This window comes from Protopterus annectens, chromosome 10.part0, assembly GCF_019279795.1.
Source record: "Protopterus annectens isolate FY-2018-M chromosome 10.part0, PAN1.0, whole genome shotgun sequence".
In the NCBI taxonomy this organism is placed as follows: domain Eukaryota; kingdom Metazoa; phylum Chordata; order Ceratodontiformes; family Protopteridae; genus Protopterus; species Protopterus annectens.
The window spans coordinates 1,030,184,971-1,030,210,761 of NC_056744.1; the positions used below are offsets into that span (position 1 = coordinate 1,030,184,971).

Genomic DNA, 25,791 nt, shown 5'->3' on the forward strand with positions numbered 1-25,791 from the left:
TAAATCAGAAAAAATAAAATGCAATACTATCTCTAACACTGCAAATTTGTACTTATCTCAGCTTGTAATAAAGTTGATGTAGGTATGTAAAAGCTAACCAAACAGCTCAAGTATGCAGCTATTCAGCTGAAATAATTTCAGAAGTAAGGGACTAAGACTTTAAGGCACAGAGAAACCCTCTAGACTAAAAATGCTACACTGAATATCAATGAAGTGAGAAGAATAAACCCACTAACTGCAGACAGAGAGCTCACAATTTTCAATTAAATAAATAAATAAGCAGATAAATGCAGTACTATTTTTAACACAATATTCAATGAAACAATAAAGCAGAAAAAATAAAATGCAGTACTATCTTATAACACTTCAAGTTTGTACTTATCTCAGCTTGTAATAAAGTTGATGTAGGTATGTAAAAGCTAACCAAACAGCTCAAGTATGCAGCTATTCAGCAGAAATCACTGTAATTCCCCTAAGTCAGATGTACATGAAGATCTTACAGTGGCTTCTATTTGCAGAATGGTCCATGCCAGAGCTTCCAATGTCACATCAGATAATGCTAAGAGAATCTTGAAAAAAGACCTACGTTGGTGACTACATTCAGATCAAGTGACCTTGGGTTGTCCCTTAATTCTCCTGTCTCCACTAGCCACAGTGACAACATATGCCACTCAGATAGGGTGGAGGGGGGCTTTATCTGGGAAGGACAGCCCAAGGCACATGGCAGGATCATGAGGCCCATTTACATATCAGTGTCCTAGAGATGTGAGCAGTGCTTCTGGAGTTGCAGGCATTCCAAGACTTTCTTCTACTAGGCACAGTTGCGATCCAGACAGACAACATGTCAGTTGTTTGGTATGTAAATAAATGAGGAACCAAATCTTATCCCCTCTGTCGAGAGGCCTTGAGAGTATGGCAGTGGGGTACTTCTTCCCAACACTTTCTGATAGGAACGCATATCCCGGGGAAATCCAACGTGATAGCAGACAAACTCAGCAGAGCAATTCTGATGCCTCACGAGTAGTCCCTGAAACAAGAAGTAGCGGAAATGATTTTCTGAAAATGGGGCTAGCCTTGCTGCAACCTGTTTGCCTTGTCCATGAATGCAAAATGCAGCAGCTTCTTTTCTCTAATATCCCCTCCGGGGGAACCCTCCGAGGGATGCACTTTTACATGATTGGCCCCCGGGTCTCCTCTACACTTTCTTTCCTTTCTCATTGATTCCCAAAGTTTTTCAGAAAGCTAGTACATTGGGAAAGACCGTAATTCTAATAGCCCCTTACTGGCCTCGTCAAATTTGGTTCCCCTTCCTTCGGCCTCATCTTCAGGAAGTGCCTTGGATTCTGGACTCAGTACTAGACCTCCTGATCCATTCATCGGTAGCTCTTCATCCTCCTCTCCAGACCTTCAAGTTGACAGCTTGGCTGCTCCAATTCCAACTATAGTCAAGCTATACAACTTTTCATCTGTAGCACAACTTATCCTGATGATTTCTCACAAGTCATCTACGAGAAGACTATATCTTAAGAAATGGAAAAGATTTTCTATCAGGGCATAAGAGAGTCATATTGACCCGTATTCAGCTCCTATTTCTTCCATCCTGGAGTTCTTGTTGAAGTTTTTAATGAGGGATCGGCTGCAGCTACTAGTCGGGTACAATTAGCAGCAATCTCAAATTTTCATTTTGGAAATGAAAGACCGAATATTATGACCCACATACTTTCAAAGGCTTTTCTAAGAGGCACTAATCTTTTGAGATCACCCATTAAACCCCCACTGCCACCATGGAGTCTGAATTTTGTATTATCCTGAGTAATTCTTCTCCCTTTTGAACCTGCATCATCATGTGACTTGAAGTTCTTGCAGTGGGAGACTATTTTTCTAGTGGCTATCACCTCAGCAAGGAGGGTTTTGTAGTTGCAAGCATTATCTAGCAAACTCACATATGTGTTGTTCCACAGTGACAAGGTGTCACTTTGGACAAACCCATCCTTTTTACCAAATGTTTGTTCAGTCTTCCACCTGAATCAGTCCTTTGACTTGCCAGTTTTTTCCCCAAGTATGGCAATAAGGCAGAATATAGGCTACACCAACTTGACGTTCATAGACAGTTACGCTTCTGTCTACACAGAACAAAAGACTTCAGAAAGTCAGATCAGGGACGTCGGGAGGCATACGCACTGTACTGAATTCAGTACAACTTATTTAGAAGGGGGGTAGCTTTTGAAATGTTCACTTTTTTGTTTTTTCGCGCTTTACTGCACGATGACGTCAGCGCATCAGGGCAGCCAGTCGGAATGGAGCTCACCACGCACCGCACATGTATTTCCGGCCGCCAGTTCAAATGCATTTCGAGCGGGAGGATGTACACGTTATGTTGGACTTGTCTTCAAGGACGTTCTGGGTCGGGTTGGTGAGGAGGATGTACACATTATGTTGGTCGAGCGGGAGGATGTTGGTCTCACTTCAAGGACGTTCTGGTGAGTAATAGTTTGTGTGTGTGTGTGAAGCTATCTTCTGAGGTGAAAGACTTTGTTAATTAGTCTGAAATAGGTCCAAAAGATTCACTTGCTTATGATACTGGCAAATATTTGAAGAACTTAATAAAAAGAAAGAGTGATGACAAACACTTGCTGATCTAGGCAGAGTGGTGATCAATAAAGAAGTTTGTTGTATAGCACCAATAACTTAAGCATTTTATCATACATGTTTTTAAGTAGTAACCATCGGTTGTGTGTGTGTGTGTGTGTGTGTGTGTGTGTGTGTGTGTGTGTGTGTGAACATTTAGCAGCTATTGGAAATGCAGTTTGATAGCTGTGCTCTCACCTAAGAGCCGTAGCTTCTTTTCACTTTGAGCTGACATGCAGCTGTATTATACCTCTGTTCAACATTGTAGCAGTGCTATACCCTATTTATATTAACTTATCGTCATTATGCATAATGAGCTATTCATTTACATATCTACCATTTTCTTGTTTTTTGCACAGCAACATGTCATTTCTGCTGTCCAGTTACCCTGCTGCCATTTAAGTGTTTAAAACCAGAAAACACAAACCTGTCATAGAATGGTTTGCATGAAATTGTGTTAACATTGCTTATCAACATTTATAAGCAGTACATGGCTAATTTTAAATCTATTCAGTTTCTACTTTGAAAAATGTTTAATAAAAACAGTAACACTTTCAAGGTCTTAATAATTGCCAGCTAGAAAGACAGGAAGTGCTATTCATTTTAAAGTTAACACTATGCCACTATATGTGTTGAAAAATCAGATTATTTGAATGCATTTTGTAAAATGTTTTGAAACTGTAATTGCTATTAATTGATGTTACTGCTTGCATGACATTTCTGTTGCACAGAATACCCTTAGAAAAGCAATGCTGGTTCAAAGGGATTCAAACATTTTTGTGTATGTAATCAATAGCTTTTGCTTTATCAGTACACTGGCCATATTCTTTACATTATGCACATTTATTACCTTTCAGACTTTGTACTCTTGAATGAGGTATTTTACACAGAATATTGAAATTTTGAGAAGGATTTCAAGAGCTAGTATGATACTGTCTCATAAATAAAATTACAGTTCTCAAAGTTTAAATATGGTAGAAGAAAATTTTCTGTAATGACAGAGGAAAATCGATATACATACATACATATACATATTTCAGGCTCAGGCAATAACGTCCTTCAAGACTGCCAATGTAGCAAAACAGTTATTCCCATAATAAGTGCCCAGATAGTTCTTAAACATATCTAAATTAGTGATTGCTTTAATGTGATTTGGTAGTCTATTCCATGAATCAGATAATCTCTCTCTCAGTGAACCATTTTGTACACCTCTCATTTCTATATTATTTTCTACACAGGTTGTCTGATGACCCTCTAATACTTTTTGATATCCCCAATCATTCCCAGAGGTAATTTTCGCTAAATGCCCTAAATACCAGAATAAGGTATCCTCTTAAATATCTATATAAGACATTGCAAAAGTTTAAGTGTTTTAGCCTTTTTATAATAACTTAAATGGTGTGTGTGTGTGTGTGTGTGTGTGTGAATGCCCCAGGTGGGATGGGATGTACTGGTAATTACTCATGGTGGTGTGGTAGGGAATACCTCAGGCTTGAACCCTGTACCTTGTAAGCAGGTGTTAAAGACCTGAATTCCCTACCCACCACCATTTGTAAAAAAATTGCAGATTTTTGCCTCATATTTGATCTGATCTATTCTATTCCTCATATCTGTGGTGTTTAAATATTGCAATGCTTGAAATTTGATGGTGCAGTGGTAGCAACGTAGCATTGATGCCTCACAGCTGTAGGTTCTTGGGTTTGGTTCTTGGCTGGGGTGCCTTCTTTGTTGGGGGGGGTCTGTATCTTCTCCCTGTGTTTGTGTGGGTTTGCTTTTGTGTCCTCCCATGTTACAAAGACATGTCTGCATTATTTTTTCCTGGGCCTCTGCTGAGAATTGTTTTTTTTTTTGTTCCAAGTCAGACTGTCCTGATTAACAAATTGACAGGCGTTTAAATTTCAGACTTCAGGTTTCTGAATGTTTACTTCGTTACATATTTGATGGTGCAGTGGCAGTATTGTTGCCTCACAGCTATAGGTTTTCTGGTTTGATTCTTGGCTAGGGTGCCTTCTGTGTTGAGTCTGCATCTTATCCCTGTGTTTGTGACATAGTAAAATAACTTTTTATTCTAGCAATAAATATATAGTAACACAACCTTTTTATAGCAATTTTTTTTAAGTTTATGACTATTTGAAATTTGTCCTTATTTTTGGGACTGTAATACCCTGTTATTGGCTTTGTCCAGGTTTTTTGTGCTAAGGTTGACAGCTATGGCAAGAACGGAATTCACTGAATATGTTTGAGGGCTGTATTCCCTCATTACTGGGTTTGTCCAGGTGTTTTGTGCTAAGAGGTTGACAGCTATGGTGAGAACTGAATTCATTAAATGATAGCCATTTAAGTTTCAGTCTTCCTCTCTTTCACAAAGCAGGTGATTTGGCATAGTGGTATGTTGTTCTGACTATTTTGCACAGTGACCTTGGCAGTAAAATGTATGATGGTAACACAGCATTTTATTCTAGCAGCTTTCCAAGATTATACAAGCAATGTTTAATGTGTTCCTGTTTTTTGCCCTTTTGACCCACCCCAATAAATTTGGCTTTTTCCAGACTTCTTGTACTGCGAAGTTGAGTTGTAGTTGAGTATTGTGTAGATTTACAAGGCGCTGAGAGCTGCAGGGGAAGAGAAGTTTAGTGCTGATTATGCTAAGTCGGCTCACATTGCTAGTAGCACAAAATGTTGTGTACTTGTTTTTAATGCAGAAGGTTGTTGGTTCTACTCCCATAAGGGGTGAATGCTGCTGTACTGAAAGTTAAGACACTAACTATGAGCCTGTTATCAGTTTGCCATCCATTTCCTATTGCAATATTACTAGCTTATTATTAATGTAATTTAGGCAATTTATTCCTCAGGGGCATCAGACACTTTATTTTTCGGTGAAGTCATGAAATATAAAGGTGATTGCTAGCAACAACCTCTTCATTAGTTAGATTTATTTAACGTGGAATTATTTAGATGACTTTTTACTACTTCAGAGATTGTGCATATTATTTATTGATAATGGTGGACTGTAGAAGTTTGACTAGACTTTTATGATGGAAATGTTCTGAATTGGGCATTTTTGTTTCATTGTTTACTGGAAAAATGTTCAAAGCAATAGGAAGGTGTATCAAAGAGCACATGTATGTTTCATATGCAAGGGGCCTATGATTTAAAAGCAGCCCAGAATTAATTTTTATCTGCCACGGGTAAAATGTATTTTTCTTTGAATGTGGGTTTTAATGTTTCAATGAATGAGTTTCAAGGGCAGAGAAGTTTTAATGCCAAGTTTGTTTAGCAGATGTCTTAGTGTTTGTGCTGTAAAATGCAAAATAAAACTTTCAAATGAAGTTCAAATCATCATAGAAGTAAATCAGTATGCACATTAGTGTTTATGGTAAATGGAGTGAAATAGCAAAGTAATGGATCATTGGAATAGCTGCAGGGGGAGGCTCCATTCGACCATGGTTTTGTGAGGGGGAATGGCGGCAAACTTAGACAGCCCCAGCTGAACTATACCTCCCAACTGTCCAGATTTTCAAAGAATGAATAGATTTTTTGCTTCTTATTTTTGGTTTGTTCCTCAGTTTGTGGTTTTCTGGCAAATGATTTAGGAATTAAGTCACTAAATGACACTAGTTTCAGACTTTATAACCTTCAGAAAAATGCATGCTAAAATAAGACCTGTTCTATCAACTGTCCCAGTTTATACAATAGCAATTTTAGTACTGTTTATATGTTCCCTCAATATATTTGGCCTTGTCCAGATTTATTGCATTAACAGGTTGAGAGGTACATGCAAATAAATTGCTTTATAGAATTAGGCATAGCCAAACCTCAACTGTCCCTGATTTTGGCTCAAAATGTTGCTCTTCCCCTAATGATCCCTCCACAAAATAGCAATTTTGGAAGAAAACATAGAGGGTTTCCTTTACTTTTATAAATAACTGTAATGATCAGAGTTATACATTACTTTTATTTCAAAATGCATGTAGATTCTCTAATTTTGTCAGCTGCTCTAAGTTAACTGTGGTCATATTAAAATGGTGTCCCTCCTTTGACAGGTTCCCAGCTGTATTGTCTGGCAATTTTATATTTTTGCATCACATTTTTGGTCCATTTTTCATAAAATTGCAGTTTTCTGGCAAATTATTGGCAAATTGTTAAAGACTGAAGTTAGAAAATAATGCAGACATTTCAGTTTCAGATTTCATACCTTTCAGAAAATTCGTACTGATGCAAGACCTACTACTATTCTATTATCTTTCTAAGTTTATAAGAGCAATATTTAAAAAATGTCCTTATTTTTGGGCCTTTGCCTCAGTTTTATTTATGAGTTTGTTGCTGTAAGAGGTTGAGAGGTTGTGTGTGTGTGTGGTAGGTAGTATACCTCTCAACTGTCCACATTTTGCAGAATGTCCAGATTTTTGCCCCATATTTTTGTCTGTTCCTCATAAATTTTGTGATTTTCTAGAAAATCATTGAAGGCTGAAGTTGCTAAATAATGACAGACATTTGAGCTTCAGACTTCATGTCCTTTGGAAAAATTCATACTAGCACAAATCCTGTTATTCTAGCAACTTTCTAAGTTCACGAGAACATTATTTAATATCTGTCCCTGTTTATTTTAGGCTTTGTCCATATTTCTTGCACTAAGAGGTAGGTAGGGGTGTGTGTGTGAATGAAACATCCTAGTTAGTGGTAGCAGGTGGTTAGTAATTTACTCAAGCTCAAAACTTGTACCTTAGTTACAGAAAACAAAAGCATAAAGTCTCTACCCCAACTACCATGCTGCATTTTTCAAAGAACTGACATTTCAGGTTAATTTTCAATTCAAGGAACCGAGTTTGAGTGAATTTATATTATATTACTGAAGAGGCATTACAGTGAATGCCTCTTCATCGACACTAAAAGAGCGAACCGTGAATTACGAGAATGGCCGTAGCTTGGCTGGGGAGGGGGGTAGCAGTTTGAGAGCTGTCAGTACAAATTTGAAAATCCTAGCTACACCCCTGAGTCAGATCAACTATTTGTTTCTTTTTCAGACCACAAAAAAGGTGCACCTGTAGCAAAGACTACTCTATCTAGACGGTTATCAGAATCATTTTGTTCACTTATCAATCAGTAAATAAACAGCTGACAGATAAAGTTAAAGCTCATTCTACTAGGGCTGTCTCCACATCTTCTGCAGTTCATGCAAAATTGCCAGTAGGTACAATTTGTGAATGAACCATGTGGACAAGACCTCATACTTTTATCACTTATTACAAAGTAGATTTGGCCTCCAGGGACACGGCCTCCTTTGGGTCCACTGTACTGTAGAATATACTCCCGTGAGCCACCCAGGAAAGATGGTGCTAGGGATGCTGTCCCATCAGTACAGATTGTAGGCAAAACAAGACAACTTCACATAAAGAAGTTACGTACCTACCATAATGGTCCATGTGAGCTGTCCGTCTCACCTTCATTCTTACGTCCCCCCGTCCAACTCCCAGTCCTGGCTTCTAGAGGATCCAGAAGTTACTGACTGGCATCTTTTAGGCTTTGACTCTCTTCTGGCTCTATTAATAATAGGAAGTGACATATGAACATTAGTATATTAGCAAACAACATCTGGCACCAGTGCATCATGGGATAGGGAGTGAGCCACGAGCTGGTTGAAGATCTCAAGCTATAGTAGTCGGTTGAGTCGGAACCAAGGATTGGTTCTGAAGCCATCAGTACAGAATGAAGGCGCGATGGACAATTCACATAAAACATTATGGTAGGTACATAACTTCATTTTTGACAGCAGATAAGGATTGTATGGCCCACCTGGCCTGCCCCCCCACTGTTTTATTTTCAACAATTTACATCCATGGACATCATAGCATCATTTTTATCACTTGTCTACAGGTACTATTAATTGTTAGGTTTTACAAGGAAAGACTGGACCTGAAACTTAATAAATGTCTGGAAAATATAGTTATTGCAGTGAAGCATGTTAATCGTAGCTATGTAGCACATTTGGCAGGTTATTTTCTGGCATACCACTCAACCGCTGAGCGCAAGAAATCTGGACTAAGCCAAAAATAATGTGGGGGAAAAGGCCCAAAATTAGGAACAGGTTTTACATCACCACACATTTTCTGAATAATATCAAGTCTGAAACTCAAATGTCTGTCATTATTTAGTGATTTCATTCCTCAATGATTTGCCAGAAAACCACAATTTTATGAATAATAGACCAAAAATATGAAGCAGAAAACTGGACAATCTACAAACATCAGTTAAGAAGTATGTTTCTAGTGTTACTACTCACCTTGGTTTGATAAGCAACTTATGTACAATAAGCAACTTTGTACAAGAAGACCATTTCAGGTTGATAGGGAATTACGCATTTCACTTTTTCTGAGGTGGGTGGCCAGATGCACTTCTAACAGTATTGACAGAACCTTGGAAGTAAGTGAAGCACACATCCAACAAATGTGAAAAGGCAACCTGACAGTCCAATGGATGGAGGCACTCATACACACTGCAGGAATTAAAAGCAATATAGCAAAATATGCTGCCACTTGATGGGCTTAACTTATTGGATATATAACTTATAGAAAAAAAGAAATTCATCTCACATTATGATGCTATTTGGAATCTATCACCTATCTGTCACCCTTAAAAGTAAAATGGGCATGGCTTTTAATAGGCATCTGAGATCTGATTTGGGGATGGGTTGGGGATGGTCAAAGAATATCATAGCTACTGTATACTATTACTCCAGTCTAGTTGTTTATTTTGTATTTTTGTTTTAACTATTGTAAAATATGCTTCAATAAAAGAAGGGGAAATGTTTCTGAATTAAACCATCTGTAACAAGTCAATTGGAAAATATATATTTTTAAGAAAATAAAGATTTTTATTAAAAGTTTAAGTTTTAACTAATAATCATCACACTGTCATTTACTGAACCAGTAATTAAACACATATTTTGCAATATGATTTCTGTTACTTCAGAAGTGTTCCCCATGTACTTTTTGCCACTTATTGATAGTTGGAATAATTTTGTTGAGAGGTTCTCATAAGGTAGAAAAAATATTTTGGACTTAATGGATGTTTTCTAATCAATGAAATACACATCAGATGTAATTCTGCAAAAAAAAGAACAAAATGTCAAGCTGTACTAGTTCCTGTTGACCAAAATGCTATGGAAAGCATGAATTATGCTAGTTAATCTGCTAAATGTATGCTGCAGTTTCACAGGTGCATAGTTCAGCACTTATGAATGTTGTCTGTTTAAATTAACAGTAAGTCTGAGCTGTGAGCCATGTGACTAGGGCTTGGTCTATAGTTTATAATAAAAACTTGATGTCAAAGCATTTCTTTGGGTCTCTTAAATTCAGTGACACCATGTGCTGTCTTGAACTAATTCCTAAACAAGTGCATTCTCTTACGTATCGGATATGGTGCTTGAATTAAACAGTCTTTGGACAATAATGCATTTTTATTTTTGGACCTGAGATGGTACTGCTGCACTGCTACTGATGTTCTTTGATTGGGCACACTCTGATTGTAGGTCAAGGAAAAATGAGGAAACCTTGTACAAACAAGCTGTCCATTGTGCTAAGTCTGTTTGTTGTCTTTTCTAATAATGACCAATACCATTAAATATAGTTAATTAAAACTGCACAGATATTCCACGATTTCATTTGCTTGGATCTCACATGAACGACCAGAATAATTTTCACTTGTTTCATTGATTTTTAGATAAAGATGTTGACCTTTCTTGACCAAACTGTTCAATATAATTAATTTAAACTGCACAAATACTCCAAATTTCAGACTCGGACAGTTTCAGTGAACTATCAGAATAATTGTACACTTTTATCTTTAATGTTTGGCTCAAGTTATTCACCTTCAAATTTATCGGCATTGTAGGTACATTTAACTGAGTATATCACAAAGAAAATAAATGAGAACTGTTAGAGGGAGAGGCTTATAATATTATTGGAGATGTCATGATAATCAATGACTGCTCAGAAATGTCTAGAATTAAAAGCTGCTGCAAAAACTCACCTAGAATTGCAACTTCTGTGTAATGTTGTGATGACAGGAAGCCCCACTTCCCACCACAATAATGCATGCTAATCTTAAACTTGCCCCAACCCTAACAGCACAGTTTACCTTAAAAAAGCCTTTTTCTGTAACACTATCACTATTTAGACAAATTTGAGCTGAATATGTGGTACGGTTAATGGGTAGTACATAGGAAAAAGAAATATGTTTCCTTTTTCAATGTACTGGGCAGTAGCATAGCTAGGATAAGGTGAGAGGGGCAACTAACTAGGTGCAAAGTGCTGAGAGGGAGGTGCAATCAACTGATCCGGATCTATCGTTAATGCCATACTGGCTTTCTTTTTTAAACTAAAACCTAAGCACTGTAGTGCTCCATGTAGGCAGGGTATAAACTGTATGAACTGTTTGCTACATTTGTAGCAAGCAGTTTGCTACAGTTTAAAAGAAGACTTCTTTTAAGTAAAACATTAGCTCCAAAGCATTCAGTGCAGGCAGGGTGTAAAGTGTAGCAACTCTTTGGTACATTTGTAGACGCCAGTTTGATACAGCTGTAAAGAAGAAATATTTTTTTTTTATAAAAAATGTGGATGGAGGGTTGAGGGCAGGGCACAGAAATGGGACCTGAATGGCTGTGACAGGTTGAAGGTCATGTGCTAGTAGTAGGAGTAGCTTTTTTTTATTTTTTATTTTTTTTCCTCTCTTCAATGGAAGAGTTGGGGTGGAGGGTGGATCCAACTGTAATAATTAATTGTTCAGCTTATCAAAAGCTCTTCACTTTAAGAGTTGAGGGGGAGGAAGCTGGTTCATGGTAGTGGCACAGGGCACTAGTACTCAGTGTCAGCAATTAGTGCTGTCGATATAATGAACTGTTGCATGTTATGCCCAATGCTTTTTTGTGTTGATCATTTAACATATCCATTCATTAAACATAATTACACACACACACACACACACACACACACACACACACACACACACACACACACACACACACACACACATACAAATACTATGTATTTATGCATATAGTTGTATAATTGAAAATAAGCTGTATAGTGAATCGTTGTCTTCTGTAAAAGGGAAAGTAACACAATTAGTATTTGTGCATTCTCTTTTTAAAATAAAAGTAAATTTGAAGTGGTCTGTCCATGAACCATGCAACTAAGGCTGGGCCTTTAGTTTGGAATAAAAGCTTGAAATGAAACCATCTTGTTCTGTCTTATGTATTCAGTGTTTTCATGAGCTATTCTGAACTATTATTTAACTAAGTGATTTCTGTTGCAGATTTGGCAAGTATTTGTGTAACATATACAGCTTCATTGTCCTTGCCATTGCTATTGCTTTAACGCTGATGTTTATATAGAGGGTCATGATTTGGTCTCCAGTCGAACTATGTTATGTGTTTGTGACATGGATGCCAAGAAATTCACCTTGAGACCCAATCATAACTCTTTATAGTATATGGAGTTTTATCTACTCCATGAATTAAACTGTTACAAAAAATTGTTTTACTATCTTTGACAGCCAGTAAAACACTTAGCGAATGCTGTTGCATAGACTGCAAGTAAGGAAAAAATCAGGGGCAGTTTTTAAATACTGCCCTAATTTAAGTAAGGTACTTACAGACTGTTGTCTGTAAACTTCAGTGAAGATAGGAGGACAGATATTTGGGGACTGAAGGAATTCCTCTTCCCTTATACCTGGCTGTAACAGTACTTAGGGGATGTGTAACATTTGTTACACACCTTTGAAAATGCTGTTATGATCAGGTCTCATACAGTAGCTTGTAACAGGTTTATTTTTTCCTATTTTGGAGCATGATCACAGTGCTCCCTGCACTATATTTACTTTCATAGTATATAGCATAGTGATTTTACATTTTGCTACAGAATGATAATGTGATTCATTTTAATAAATAAAAAGATTGCATGCAAATTATGTCCATTAACTTGAAAGAGTAGGAAAGGAATATTCAGACTGGTTATAATGCTCTTAAACTAAGCAATGTGAAACACTATGGATTTCAATGAACAAATTTTCAAATCTGTTGTATTAATGATTGTGTTATGATATTTTAACAGCTTTGTGTCTCAAAGTGCCCTGATAAGTTTACAACCTATATAGACATGCAACGAGCCTATAGATGGAGCCGATACCCATGGGAGAATTACAAACCATTTTGTAAGCCTGAATTCAATAATCCATGGAAGGTACGTTCACTTAAACTTAAATACCAATATTATTTTTGAATTGTACACTTTTACAAAGTAGTAATTTAGAGAATTTCATTGATAAATATTTGTGTCTTTATTGGTTGCGTTTATGATTTGACTGGAAACCTACTACATTTTTCATTGATTAGGACAAAACAAACACAAAGATAATTGAATTACTCGTACATAGATTGATAATATTCACGATAGTTATGGAAGGCTGAGCTGGATCCCACAAAATATGCATCAGTTATGTTTAGTAGTCACAGTGTAAGGTGGTGAAGTTACAATGAGGACTAAGAGATGTCAACTGTTAAACATGTTTATATTTATTTTATTTATTTATTCCAGTTTGATATTTCCTTCAGTGAATAATTCCATTCAAGTAATTCCTGCTTGAAGGTATCCATATCACTGAGAAATCTATCATCCTCTTTATCTAATCTGGAAATATGCATGCCTTGACACAATTTATTGCATATTTGAATACTAGTACAAGTTCTTTAAGATTTACCCATACAATATCTACTAAGATGATTAACTTCTTAGATATTACTATAACTAAAGATCAATATGGATGTTTTTCCACAGAAATATATAGAAAATCATGTCGTAGGAACCACATATTACCAAGAGATAGTATGCATCCTTCCCATGTATATAAAAATATAATCAAAGGCCAAGGCATGCGTATTTCCAGATTGGATAAAGAGGATGATAGATTTCTCAATGATATGGATACCTTCAAGCAGGAAATACTTGAATGGAATTATTCACTGAAGGAACTAGAGGAAGGCTTCACACAAGTGTTAGGATTAAGAAAAAACATAGCTAAACCATGTATGTCGTACATGGGTTCTGCTAGCTCTAATGGTTCATGTAACAACATATCTAGGTGTAGGAGAAGAGAATATAAGAAGTATGGGATACCTCTTAGGTTACAGTATTCCACTAACATTAGTATAATTCGGATATTGTCAATAAGAATTGGTTTATTTTACAATCTGATGGAGAGGTGAGGAAAGTCGTAGGGGATAAACCCTCTTTTGGATATAGAAATAAGAAAAATGTAAAGAGGCTACTGTGTCATTCTAATAAACACACACACAGTACTGAAAGGATTCAAAAACCTTACCTAAAAGCCTGTGGGAGATGTAACATATGTAATGTTTTGAGTCCCAAAAATATATTCATATGTCCAGTAACAAAGGTTAAATATGAGTTTAAGGTTAAAGCCACTTGCACTACTAGAGATCTAATTAATCTTGCAGTATGCAAGGGATGTAAGTCGTATTATGTGGGAATGACTAATCGCTCCCTGCGGGATAGGGTGAGGGAACACCTAGTGGCAATTCAAAACAGGGATAGAGAGAGAAGTGCACTGGCTAAGCATATAATACAATATGATAGCCATAGTTTTCCATTTTTAGTCATACAGTGTATTAATCTGAACTCACGTCTTGGTGATAAGAGAAATATAACTGAGCAAAGTGAGTTAATATGGATAATCGAATTGCAGGCAGATCAAGCCCTGGGTTTAAATGATATGGCTTCTATTAAGCCCTATCTGGCAGCTAGGAGGTTTAAATAATTACTATTATTTTAATGTGGGTCATATTATATAAATACTCAATGTTGATTTTGAACATGGTTTGAAGTAACTGTATTTTATTATTTCTTTAGTATATGTATAGTTTTTTAATGAATGGTGTTGTTTTTGTTTTAAAATAGGTTAGCAAATGTTAATTGATTGTGAGGATATGACCTATTTATATAAAGGAAGTGACATATTTTAATTTTGAGGTCTGATGAAGCATCATATAGATGTGAAAGAGCTAACCTGTGTATGACTGTTTATGAATATTAAAGTTTTTATGGACTATCTGCCATCTTTCTTCACTTCTCCAGTTGATTAAAATTAACCTATTAACCAATGAAAAGCTAAAAACTGAGCCCTGTTCAAGCAGTCTTCAATCAGACAAGTTCTAACTGCACACTCCTGCCACTAGGGTGCAGGGGAACCTTCTCCAGAAAAAGATGGCCTGCATTAGTGCTCAAGTTATGCAAACAAAGCTGGATTCAGCAGGTCTGACTCTAGTTTTGTGCTACAGCAAACAAGACGTACCAATTTCAGAAAGAAACATTTCAGATAAGCTGGCACAATAAACTTTTAACTAGAAACTCCCAGCTCAGAAGGGCAGAATCTAGCCTCTTCTCCCACAAGAGTGCAGACCACAAACATTCTTAAAATAAAATAACAGGCCTGAGGCCCAAGTACTTAAACCAGAACTAATACACTTTTAGAATAACAGACGCTGAGCCTTCAATCAGCAATTCCCAACTTAGAAGGATGTAAGCTAGCTGTCCTGCCACAACAGTGCAGACCACAAACCTTCTTAATGTAAAGTAAATGGTCTGAAGCTCAAGTGCTTAAACCAACAGGCTTAGAATAACAGTTACAATTTAATCAGGCTACTACCAAGCTGTAATAAATGCAGCAGAATAAATACAATTGAGTACTTTTAAGAAGAGGCAAAAAAAAAAAGGTAATAAAGTAGGAAGAAACATAAATACAGTAAAAGCAGATGAATAAAGTGCAATTTTTTTTTATTAAAGTGCAAGGAGAGAGGAAGTGGGTTGGCCTTCTCAGATGTTCTCTCTCTATTAAGTAGAGTGAACACTAGACTGGAAGGGATGTCCCTGATCAATTTTACAGTAGGAGTGGGCAACTGCAAAGCCACCAACTAAAACAACCCCACAAGAATAGGTTGGGAGGGGGGAAAAACAGTTTCAGGACAGATGAAAACAGAAAGCAATGCCAGAAAATATATAAAACAATTCAGTCAGGCAAAAGAAAAATATTTCAGTCAGGGAAAATTAAGTTAAACAATTAAATAGGCAGAAAAATAAAATACAGTACTATCTTTAAAACTGCAAGTTTGTACTTAACTTCAGCTTCTAATACCATTGATTGTGGCCATCCAAACCATTCAGATATTGAGCAGAAAATATTCTTACTTCTGTGTTTCTTCTTATTTTGTAGTCCTATCTTGGTAATCTCTTTTTTTTAATCACTTCCATTTGATGTTTGTTTTTAAGGAAATTAAATTTTGAACTTTTAAGAAACAGTTTTACATAGTTTAACTTTTATGCAATCCATGCAAACTGATAAAACCTAATGTAGACCTGCTAATTTATTAGAAATGTATACAAACTGTATAACATTCTATTTTATAAATACTCTATAATAACTGGATATGAAGTTTATAAAGTTTTGTAACTATGTAAAACTAACAGTCTAATATATCTGAAGTATGTAACTTAGATTTACTCTCACTGTTTATTGCCTAGTCTGAGCCCAGGTTGCATCTGAAAAAGACCTTAGCAGCAGTCCGTCTACCTGGTTACCAAACAGTAAATCAATAAAAAATAAGTACATTAGACAACATATGCAGCTAACTTTATTGTGGGGTTTATATCATATAGGCCATGTATTCAGTGGCATTGTCATTGCTCTTTTTTATAACATTTCATAAAAATTTATTTTAGGCAGCATGTGATCTCTAACGTCATGAAGAATGAATATTAATGGGCATGTAACCCTCACCTTGAACTTAACTCCATTCAGGAAACATCCACATGCTGACTTTGTAGCTCACAAACAACAGAGGTAGCAGATGTTTTAGAATAGCATTATACAATAACTTTATGTGCCCATGTGTTATAAAGTAGTTTAGCCATGCAGAGTGCTGAGGTATAGGTAAGGTCTTGTGTCTGACATTTGTGGATTTGTTACAGGTATTCATAACCTTACTAAACTAAATAGCACATGTAGCAGATCACTGGCTACCACAGACTTCAGTGCATTTTCAGCAGAGAGTAATTTACATGAATTATTCAGATTCATTCTAGATGAATTTTGCAATGTTTTTGTTCAGAGGATTCATTTCCTGCGTGCAGAAAGTGAGACGGTAATTTATAAAAAACATCTCATTTAAATGACTTGCCCATTTCAGTCAGGTGCTACTGAAGTTATTAAAGATCACTGTAATGTAGATCAGTCTGCTGACCATGCTCAGATGATCACTGAAGTAATGAAAGGCTGCTGTATTTGAAACTGCAATTAGACTAGATAACTGAGACAGTAATACCACTTGAAAATGTGGAGAACCTCAACCTACTGCAAATAAACTTTTTCAGTAGGACAAGCCTCCATGTACAGCCCATGAATATTTTATAATCTGCATTTAATAATGGAATTGGTTTATATGAAGAACATTGTTTTGAGTCCTTATCAGGTTTTAAAATTGTAGTTATTAGGGTGTATTACCAAGATGGTGGTACCTTTGTAAATCGTTTAGCTATTGAAAATACATCTAGTAAAATACTCAGAGCGTCCTTAGTTATAATTTTGTATTGTTCAGGTATTATACTGTCATTTCCAGGTGCCTTATTGGATTTTAATTTATTTGAATTTTGAGTTCAGACATTGATATAGGCTTGTCAGTTATTTTTTATTTGATCCTCTGACAGTCTATTTTCAGTATATTTTTTATAAATGTTTTAATTAGATCTTGTATATCCATGTTTGGTTTGTGTTGATTAATCTCAATAAAAATGGACATGAAAACACCCATAATATCTTCTATTTCAGTAACCTTCTTTTTACTACTAGAAGAGTATAATTCTTTGATGTGGTTAGATTTAATAATCATTTTTGTTCTAGTAGCCAATTTATGCATGAGTTTAGGATTTATGGAATAACTAGTTATTTTAATATTTTCTAAAATTACCATAGCTTTATGTTGTAAGATTTGTAAATATTTACTGTTTAAGCTATTTATTTCTTCCATTAAGTTATTTCCTTTTTCACTATCTAATTTTAACTTATCAATTTTCTCCTATAAATATATCAATTCTTTGTCCCATTGTTTCTTTTTTGTGCATGCCAGCTTGTAATTTTGCCAAAAAGGTATGTTTTTAAAGAATCCCATACAAAGATCTCTGAGGTGTTACCTGTATGATTAATTTCAATAAAATTTAGAAATTCTTTATTAACGAACTCTTTAAAGTCTTTCATATTGGTTATATATGTAGGAATCCTTTTAACTGGGATGTTAAGTTATCGCGTTATGATCCAACAGTGGGCAAGAGACTACTTTAACATTATCTATTCTACTAGAGATCTACTAGAGATCTCATTTGAAACATATACTCTATCTGTTCATGATTGTGTGCCATGCCTGTGTGAGAAATGTGCAAAGAAGAGTGAGTCTGGTACTGAAACCTCATTTATATCTCTATGTTGTACAGGTCAGTGAACTCCATCAAAGCTTTGACTGAGGCAGCTTTGTTTCTTTTACAGTTAGTGTTGGTATCCTTGTCAGATAAAATACAATTAAAGTCACCTGCAAAAATAATGTTTCCTTTTGATATTAGTATTAATGTTTAAATGTTTGTATTCCCAATCTAGGTATCCAATAGACATTATTAAAAGTGTATAGTTTCCTTTGAATCCCTAAAGTCACTGAACAAAACATGCCTTTTTCATCACTAAATGTATTCAGGATTTTAAGTAGAGGCAAAGAATTTTTCCATAAACTAACCACCCCTCTTCTCTTTTGTTTATAATGAGAGCTAGTCAATATGGAATACCGTTTAATATTAAGTCTGTCCAAATCTTCTTTTATTAAATCTGTTTCCTGTAAAAAGATTAGTTGAGAATGAAGTATTATTAAGAACTTGTATAAACTACCCTTTTACAACCATTATTTAATCCATTGATATTAATTGGTATGCATTTCAAGTTGGTCATACTACCAAAATAGGAAACATTAAACAAATATTACATATAGTACTATCATACATTTGTAAATAATTTAGTACTAAAAACTATTATATCTAGTGAACTGCTTACTCATATTTATGTATTTATTTATTTTATTTTTGTTTGTTTATTTTATATTTGTTGACAAGGATAGTCTGACTGGATATATGTCCATTTTCAGCAGAGGCCCGGGGAGAAAACCTCCAGTTACACAGTTAGAATATGACACATGAGGCAAGCATAATTATCAAAGTAGTTACAGTGTAGCCCTCTAGTAGGATCTTACAGTAGACACTGTGTGTCACATTATACAAAACCAGCAGGATTACAATAAACTGTTTTGAGCAGGAAGTGCATACAATACTGTAGGTACTAAATAGTCACCTGAGATACACTGTGTGCTATAATATACAAAAAACAGCAAGATGCAGCAAACTGTTTTGAGCAAAATGTGCATACAACACTATATAAGTAGGAGAGTTTTTCTAGAAATTAATCCAGGTTGGTACAGGGACAAAGCCAGTGCATATTAAGATATTATTTAAGGCCTTTTTTTGAAGAGACTTAGAGAGGGTTCAAGGGTGAGTGAAAGTGAGTTCCAGGTTTTGCCAATGAAGATGGCAAACATGGAGTCACTAGCTTTGTAAGTTTGGACTAACAGTTCACTGGATGAGAGTAGTAGCCTTGGGCTACTGTATGGTTTTATAATATTTTTAAGTCTGGGAATGTTTTCAGGTTGGTTGAGAATTTTGTGAGCTACTATGAGTTGATTAAATAGTAAGTTGGGTAGTTCTAGCCACCCATAAAGACTGAGGCTTTGACAGTGATGTGCCCTATATGTTGAGCTGGTAGAGAGTCTGGCAATATGGTTGTAGCAGTGCGAGAGCATGTTGAGTTCAGTTTTGTTCAGATTGGAGAGTACAGGGGAAGCATATAGAAGGGTAGGGAGTAGGTAAGAGTGGGCAATTGTGGTCCTGGCTATTTGGGCAAGAAAAGGTTTGGTTCTATATAATGAGCCAAGCTACTTATTAATGTTTTTTATGGTTTTATTGACATGCAGATCAAATATGAGATTATTATCCACTATTACTCTAAATGGTTTGTATGGTCGTCAGGACACATAGCGTTATCTACGGGAATATAAGTATAATATAAATGAGATTTTTAACTGTAAACTTTCTATCAAGAATAGTAGAAAACAAAAAAAGAATTGATTTGTAAACTACTATACATGCACTGTCCCCCCAATGGAATTTAAAACTCCTGGTTTGAATAGCAATCCTATTCAAACACTACCACCTATCTATGAATAAGCATTTAGCATCACTCTACTGCTTCTGAAGTTCTGATATATGAAAGTTCTAACTTATTTATTAAAATGAGTTAGTATATACATAATGTTCAGGTTATTAACACTCATTTGCTTGCTATAAAACTTATAAACTGTAAAGTATAGGAGATCTTGTAGTCATTTGGTTCTAGTCTATTTATAAGAGCCTGTATAGTATTATAATAAATCCAATCATTTCTTTCAGTTCTGAGAAAAAAAAAGAGATTAACACAGATAAAAGACAATTCATATAATATTGTTTATAACAATCATGCTATATTACTAATATGCAATTATATATTATTGATAATGTGACTAACTTGTTAACTACCTAAACTCAATTCTGACTACAAATCTGTACATGCTTGGTTATTATGACAGACATATGATATTTCAAAGAACAAATAAACTTCTCAAAAAAAATCTTTGTGAGGACTTGCATGTACAGTTATCTTTCAAAATGTGTCTCTTCTATAAGTAGGATATCATATTCACTACAACATATTAGGAGATATAAACTAGTAAAGGAGTAACTGTGATGACTAAAATAACTAATAATATGTTCCCAGAATTATATTTGTACCGAGGGATAACATATGGTTGGCAACATACCCACTACAGTCTTTTTAAGAGATATATAAATTCCCAGTTTATCAAAATGACTGTGTAATTTTGTCTGACTTTCTGGAAAACATGCTATTATTTTCATATCAGTCCCTCCTTTACTATTGATCAGACTTTCAATTAACTTTCAGAGCATGAGCTTCTAATATTGCCATTCCACACTGAAATCAAAACAGATCATTACCACAACCATTGTCATAACGATATGCATATCTATTGCCCACATATGCAGAACAAGTCAACCAAGCAAGGAGCTGACATCAGCAGACATAAACAAGATCATCCTCCCATCTTTAAATTATTTGAATAATATAATATCTTCGGATAAAAGTTGAATTGAAGAAATTAATTCTATATCGTCTATGGTGCCACGGTACTATAAAATGTATTATATAACTTAAAGAGAGAAATACAGGTTTTACAAATGTTAAATAGTAATATTGAGGTAAATGAAACAGAGTGCAAGTTAATTAACACCTTCTTACTATTTTGCACTTAATTTATGTTTTAAAATCAAGGATAAAACAACATTTTATCCAGTATTTCTAACACACACACACACACACACACACACACACACACACACACACACACACACACACACACACTAAATCTATATAAATTATCTACCGAGAGAAAAGGGTAGAAAAAGGGCAGGAAAGAAACATTCTATTAGAACCTGCTCTGTGAGAGTAAACTACCACTATTAGCAAAAAAATTTTCTTTCATTTTACACTGAGAAAGAAGACTGTAGAAGTGGTTAAAACCAACCTGCTCCCTGCTATTTAAAAACCTCTGATGTAACACTTCTTATCATTTTATCTTTTTTTTATAAGTATTTGGTACACTCTTTCTCTCTCTTTCTTTTCTCTCTCTTTTTTGTATATCTATCCTAGCAGGGGAGGGGAGAACAAAAGAATAACTGACAGGTTTCAAAGTGAAACCCCAGTGTTAAAACACAGAAATTGTCTTCACTACTGTATTTCTCCTCTCCTAACCTCTCCCCAATGAATAAACTGGTACCAAACATCATAGATAAGACTATATAAGAAAACAATGAATAAATAAAAAAGAAAGAAAAAACAGGAAAAAAAGAAGACCGCTTCATACACACTGCATACACCCACCATTTAATCATTATATTAGTAAATAAGCAGTCATAAACAACATAACAATCTGATATCTCTTAGAGAAAACACATCCAAATCTCATACATGCAACACCTTACATATTCCAATCAACCATGACATGTGAATTAAGAGTTAAAAGTTATAAACACTATAAACATTCTGTCCAGGCACTATTTCATTCAGTTTTGTAGCACACTAAGAAACATTTCAAGGTCTAAAGCTGGCTTGAGAGATATCTGTACTATTCTCCCCAAAGGTAAGACTCAGGGTGTGTTATCTTCTTTCCTATTAATGCATTCTGACATCTTTTGAAGTCTCTAGCAGAGAATGTTAGTAGGTATTAATATGAAAGTATGCATGATTGTGGAAGAAGTACATTAACATGCAGTGGTCCCAAGAGCAGGTAGCTTAGAATAGTTTGTTAAAATCAATAAACTAATATTATTACACATTAAAGTCCTCAAGATTTAATTAAAAATGTGTTTCAAGTCTTGATTACAAAAAAAAAAAAATCCTGAAATTTCTATTGTGTGTAAAAACAGAGTCCTATAAATGTCTTGTTTTGAACATTCTGAGGATGCATCAGTGTCATTGATAACCCTCTTAGCATCCATTCTTATGCTTTTTGGAATATGTTTTTTTGACAAGAAATTTGTGCAGTGTAGAAGTCAATGCATTGCTTCAACAGTGTCACACAGTTTGTTTCATCTGTTGTCCACTAGAAGAAACACTGAAAAGAATGTCTGCATACCACCTGAAAGTCTTGAATCCTGGGGGTCGTAATAATACCTATTTGTTAACTAGGTAGGCCTATTGGGCACACAGTCCCTTTTCAGGAAGGGGGCAACCTAGTAGCAATATCTGGTTAAGTGACATACTTACATACTTAAAGTCACACAATCGGCAAATGAAGACCAAGGGAATGTCACTGTATACCACAGAGACTTCAAGTCACAGCCTTAAGCTTTTTTATTCATTATGTCTTTATCTCTCTCTCTCTCTCTCTATATATATATATATATATATATATATATATATGGAAACATAAACACTATAAAAAAAAAAATCAAAAAAAAAAAGCAAAAAAATTCAAAATCAAAAAACCCAAAATTAACCTCCTTCCAGGTCCGCCACTTCAAGGTACCTCACGCACGCCTCGCCCTAACCCTAACTCACTTAAACCCCCCCCCTTTTGTATTTGTCACTATTGCACACATGCCTAACTGCCCCTCCCCCTAACCTATAACAAATAAATAACCCCTAAACTAACATAAAACAAACCGCACACTTACTGAAACAAATATGACCCTAAACCACACAGGGCTAACAATAGCAAAGCCACAATGACGTCAGTATGTCCATTTTGTGTTTCAGGATTTGGTTTCAGGATTTTGACTTTCAGGCTTATAGGGAACCATATATATATATATATATATATATATATATATATATATATATATATATATATATGTGTATGTAGACATATGCTTATTTTTATATATATAGAAAGAGAGAGAGAGACTAATATACATGTATATCATTATGTCCTTATTCATTTTTTTTCTTTTTTGTAGTAAATGATAAATTCTTAATTAAATAGGGTTTTGGAAAGAGTAATTTGTTTTCATTTTGAGTTGTATTTGTACTTCTGAAGAAACCTATACCATTCACTTATTGATGTAGTTGTGGTTGGGTTCATGTAATCTCCTGTAAGATAAATCACTGAACTTTCATTTTAGTGCAGGAAATCTGTGGAAAATATGTAGTGCTCTCTCCATGAATTGATATATGAAAGCAATGAAGGCCGAAAGAAAAGTATGTGTTTTAGCAAGTTGTATTTCCCTTTCTAAATTATGCCAAGAGTGGACGCTGTTTCGATTCAGAATCTTGGCAAATCTGTATTCTTGGTATTTATATATGGGTCATTGAGGTGGGATGTAATGAGTCTGGAGTTATTTTCTCTTCTAGATAAAAGAGAAGTTGTGTTTCTAATAAATCAGACTAACTCTTCCTCATCTCTTGATTTTTATTAACTAAACAAAGACTTTTGTTTAAATAGGCTATCGGGTTGAAAAAGAGGTCATTAATTTATAAGCTATGTGACTGTAACACATGGTCCTGCAAATGCTCTTCACCGGGTTAAGACTTTGTGTTCACTATATAATACTCTCCAAATACACTCCTTAAACAGAATACGCTCAGCCTGTCACTGAAAAGACAAAACAATTTTTATACATAACTACTGCCTGTACAATCCACTACGTTGCACGTGGGCTTTCTTTTTAGTAATTCCTACCTCTGTAAAATCTTTGAATGTATAAATGTATACTGCTGTATGTGCATAACTGTTAATAAAAATGTAACTACTCTGTATTTAAACTGGAGCTTAGGATAATGCAATGTAAAGAAATGGAGCTTCCCCCTGGGCCTCCACTGAAAATGGATGTTACCCAGTCAGACTTTCCTGGTAAACAAAGACAAATACCTGAAAAATAAATAATAAATACTGGGTACTTTTCCGTTATTGGGCCAACAGTTTCAACACGATCGTTCAGCTGTAATCCACTTCTTTAACATATGTATTAACCACATATTCTCTTAATCTGTTTAAATAATAAAATTTAAAATAAAGAAATTAGCTGTATTACCTTTATTCACTTTATTTATATCTGGTTAACAAATGTGTGACAAAACTACATTACAGCTGAGCAATTGCATGGAAACTGTTCTCCCGATAAGTTACACAGAAAAATACATAAAAAATGTCTTCAGACAGAATATTTTAATTATCAGTTATTGGATTCAAAGACATCTGCCACAAAAAACACAATGCTGTTAAATGAATGGCAACTTTAAGCTATTACACTTTCTTTATTCAAATGGATTTTTGTTCTCTAAGGGGCTAGTGGAATGTTGTTCATATCACTTGAAAATTGCTATGAACATGTTTTTTTCTTTTTTTCTGAAGTGCTTAGAAGACACAACATTTGGGATTGGGCTTAGACTTTCAATTACATGTTTAGTAAGTTTGTAAAATAAAAACATACATGAATTTATATACAACAGTTGTTCCCATTGTCAAGGAATCCTTTTTCAAGCAGTAGATGACGCTTTACTAAAAAAACCCACCTCGTACTACAGAACAGCTGTTTCTAGGGTGACGATCGCATCTTTTCATCTGTCTTTATGGCTCAATGACTGTATGTGCACCATATGTATCACAGAAATACATGAAAAGACACTACATTCAGAGCTGTCTAACAGCATTTAAACTGTTGCCCCGAAAATGGAAAAGTACCAAATATTGTTTTCTCAGTAAATATCAAAAAGAAAAATAAACTTCAACTGACTGTGTGAGGGGATTTTATTTTCTAGGACAGGGGTGATAAAGAATGTTGTCCGTTTCTAATTTAGACAAAAACCTGACGGCATCTGTGTCTAATGATTTTAGCTTGGCCATTTTGCCATGTACCAGTAAAATGGGAATTTTTGCAGAGAATGCATAGTCAGGATTAAGGATGTTTTGAGAGTATGTTCAGAACAGTAACTACATTTATTTATATTATCGCACATTTCTAAGGGAGTATGTTCTTGCTTGCCTTTTATGAGAATATACTTATGTGTGTACACATATTAAAAGTATTTTTTCCAGGGATTAATCCAGTAGTAGAGAGCATTGCATTTGACATTTGGGGATTTTGCTTGTTTGACTGTATAGTAAGAGTATAAAGAGATATGAGAAGAAGGGGAGCCTTGTTTTATATTTCTTTTAGTTGAAGTTGTCTGAGGACTGTTACCTGTGGTCTGTACACTATGCATATAGGTCAGTCCTTACGGAGCTGTGATGTGTCTGAAGTTCTTTTGGAGAATCAAGAGTCTAAGAAGTCCCATAGAAAAGGCCATTAAGCTAAATTGTATACTTTCTAGTCATGTAGACTCATAAAAATAATGTGATCTGGTGAGCTCTGAAAAATATGAATTCTTAGAAAAAGTCTTCCTGACAGAATTATC

At 35.1% G+C, this 25,791-nt stretch overlaps 1 protein-coding gene across 3 annotated transcripts in view; it reads left to right on the top strand.

The window, feature by feature from the left end:
- Window positions 1–25,791, top strand: part of SLC44A5 (solute carrier family 44 member 5) — a 4,403,163-nt gene that overhangs the window by 3,899,605 nt on the left and 477,767 nt on the right. For all 3 annotated transcript variants that reach the window (XM_044085789.1, XM_044085788.1, XM_044085790.1), the window contains one exon: window positions 12,738–12,866. In XM_044085789.1, the coding sequence (XP_043941724.1) occupies window positions 12,738–12,866 (129 nt within the window). The remainder of the gene's footprint in view (window positions 1–12,737; window positions 12,867–25,791) is intronic.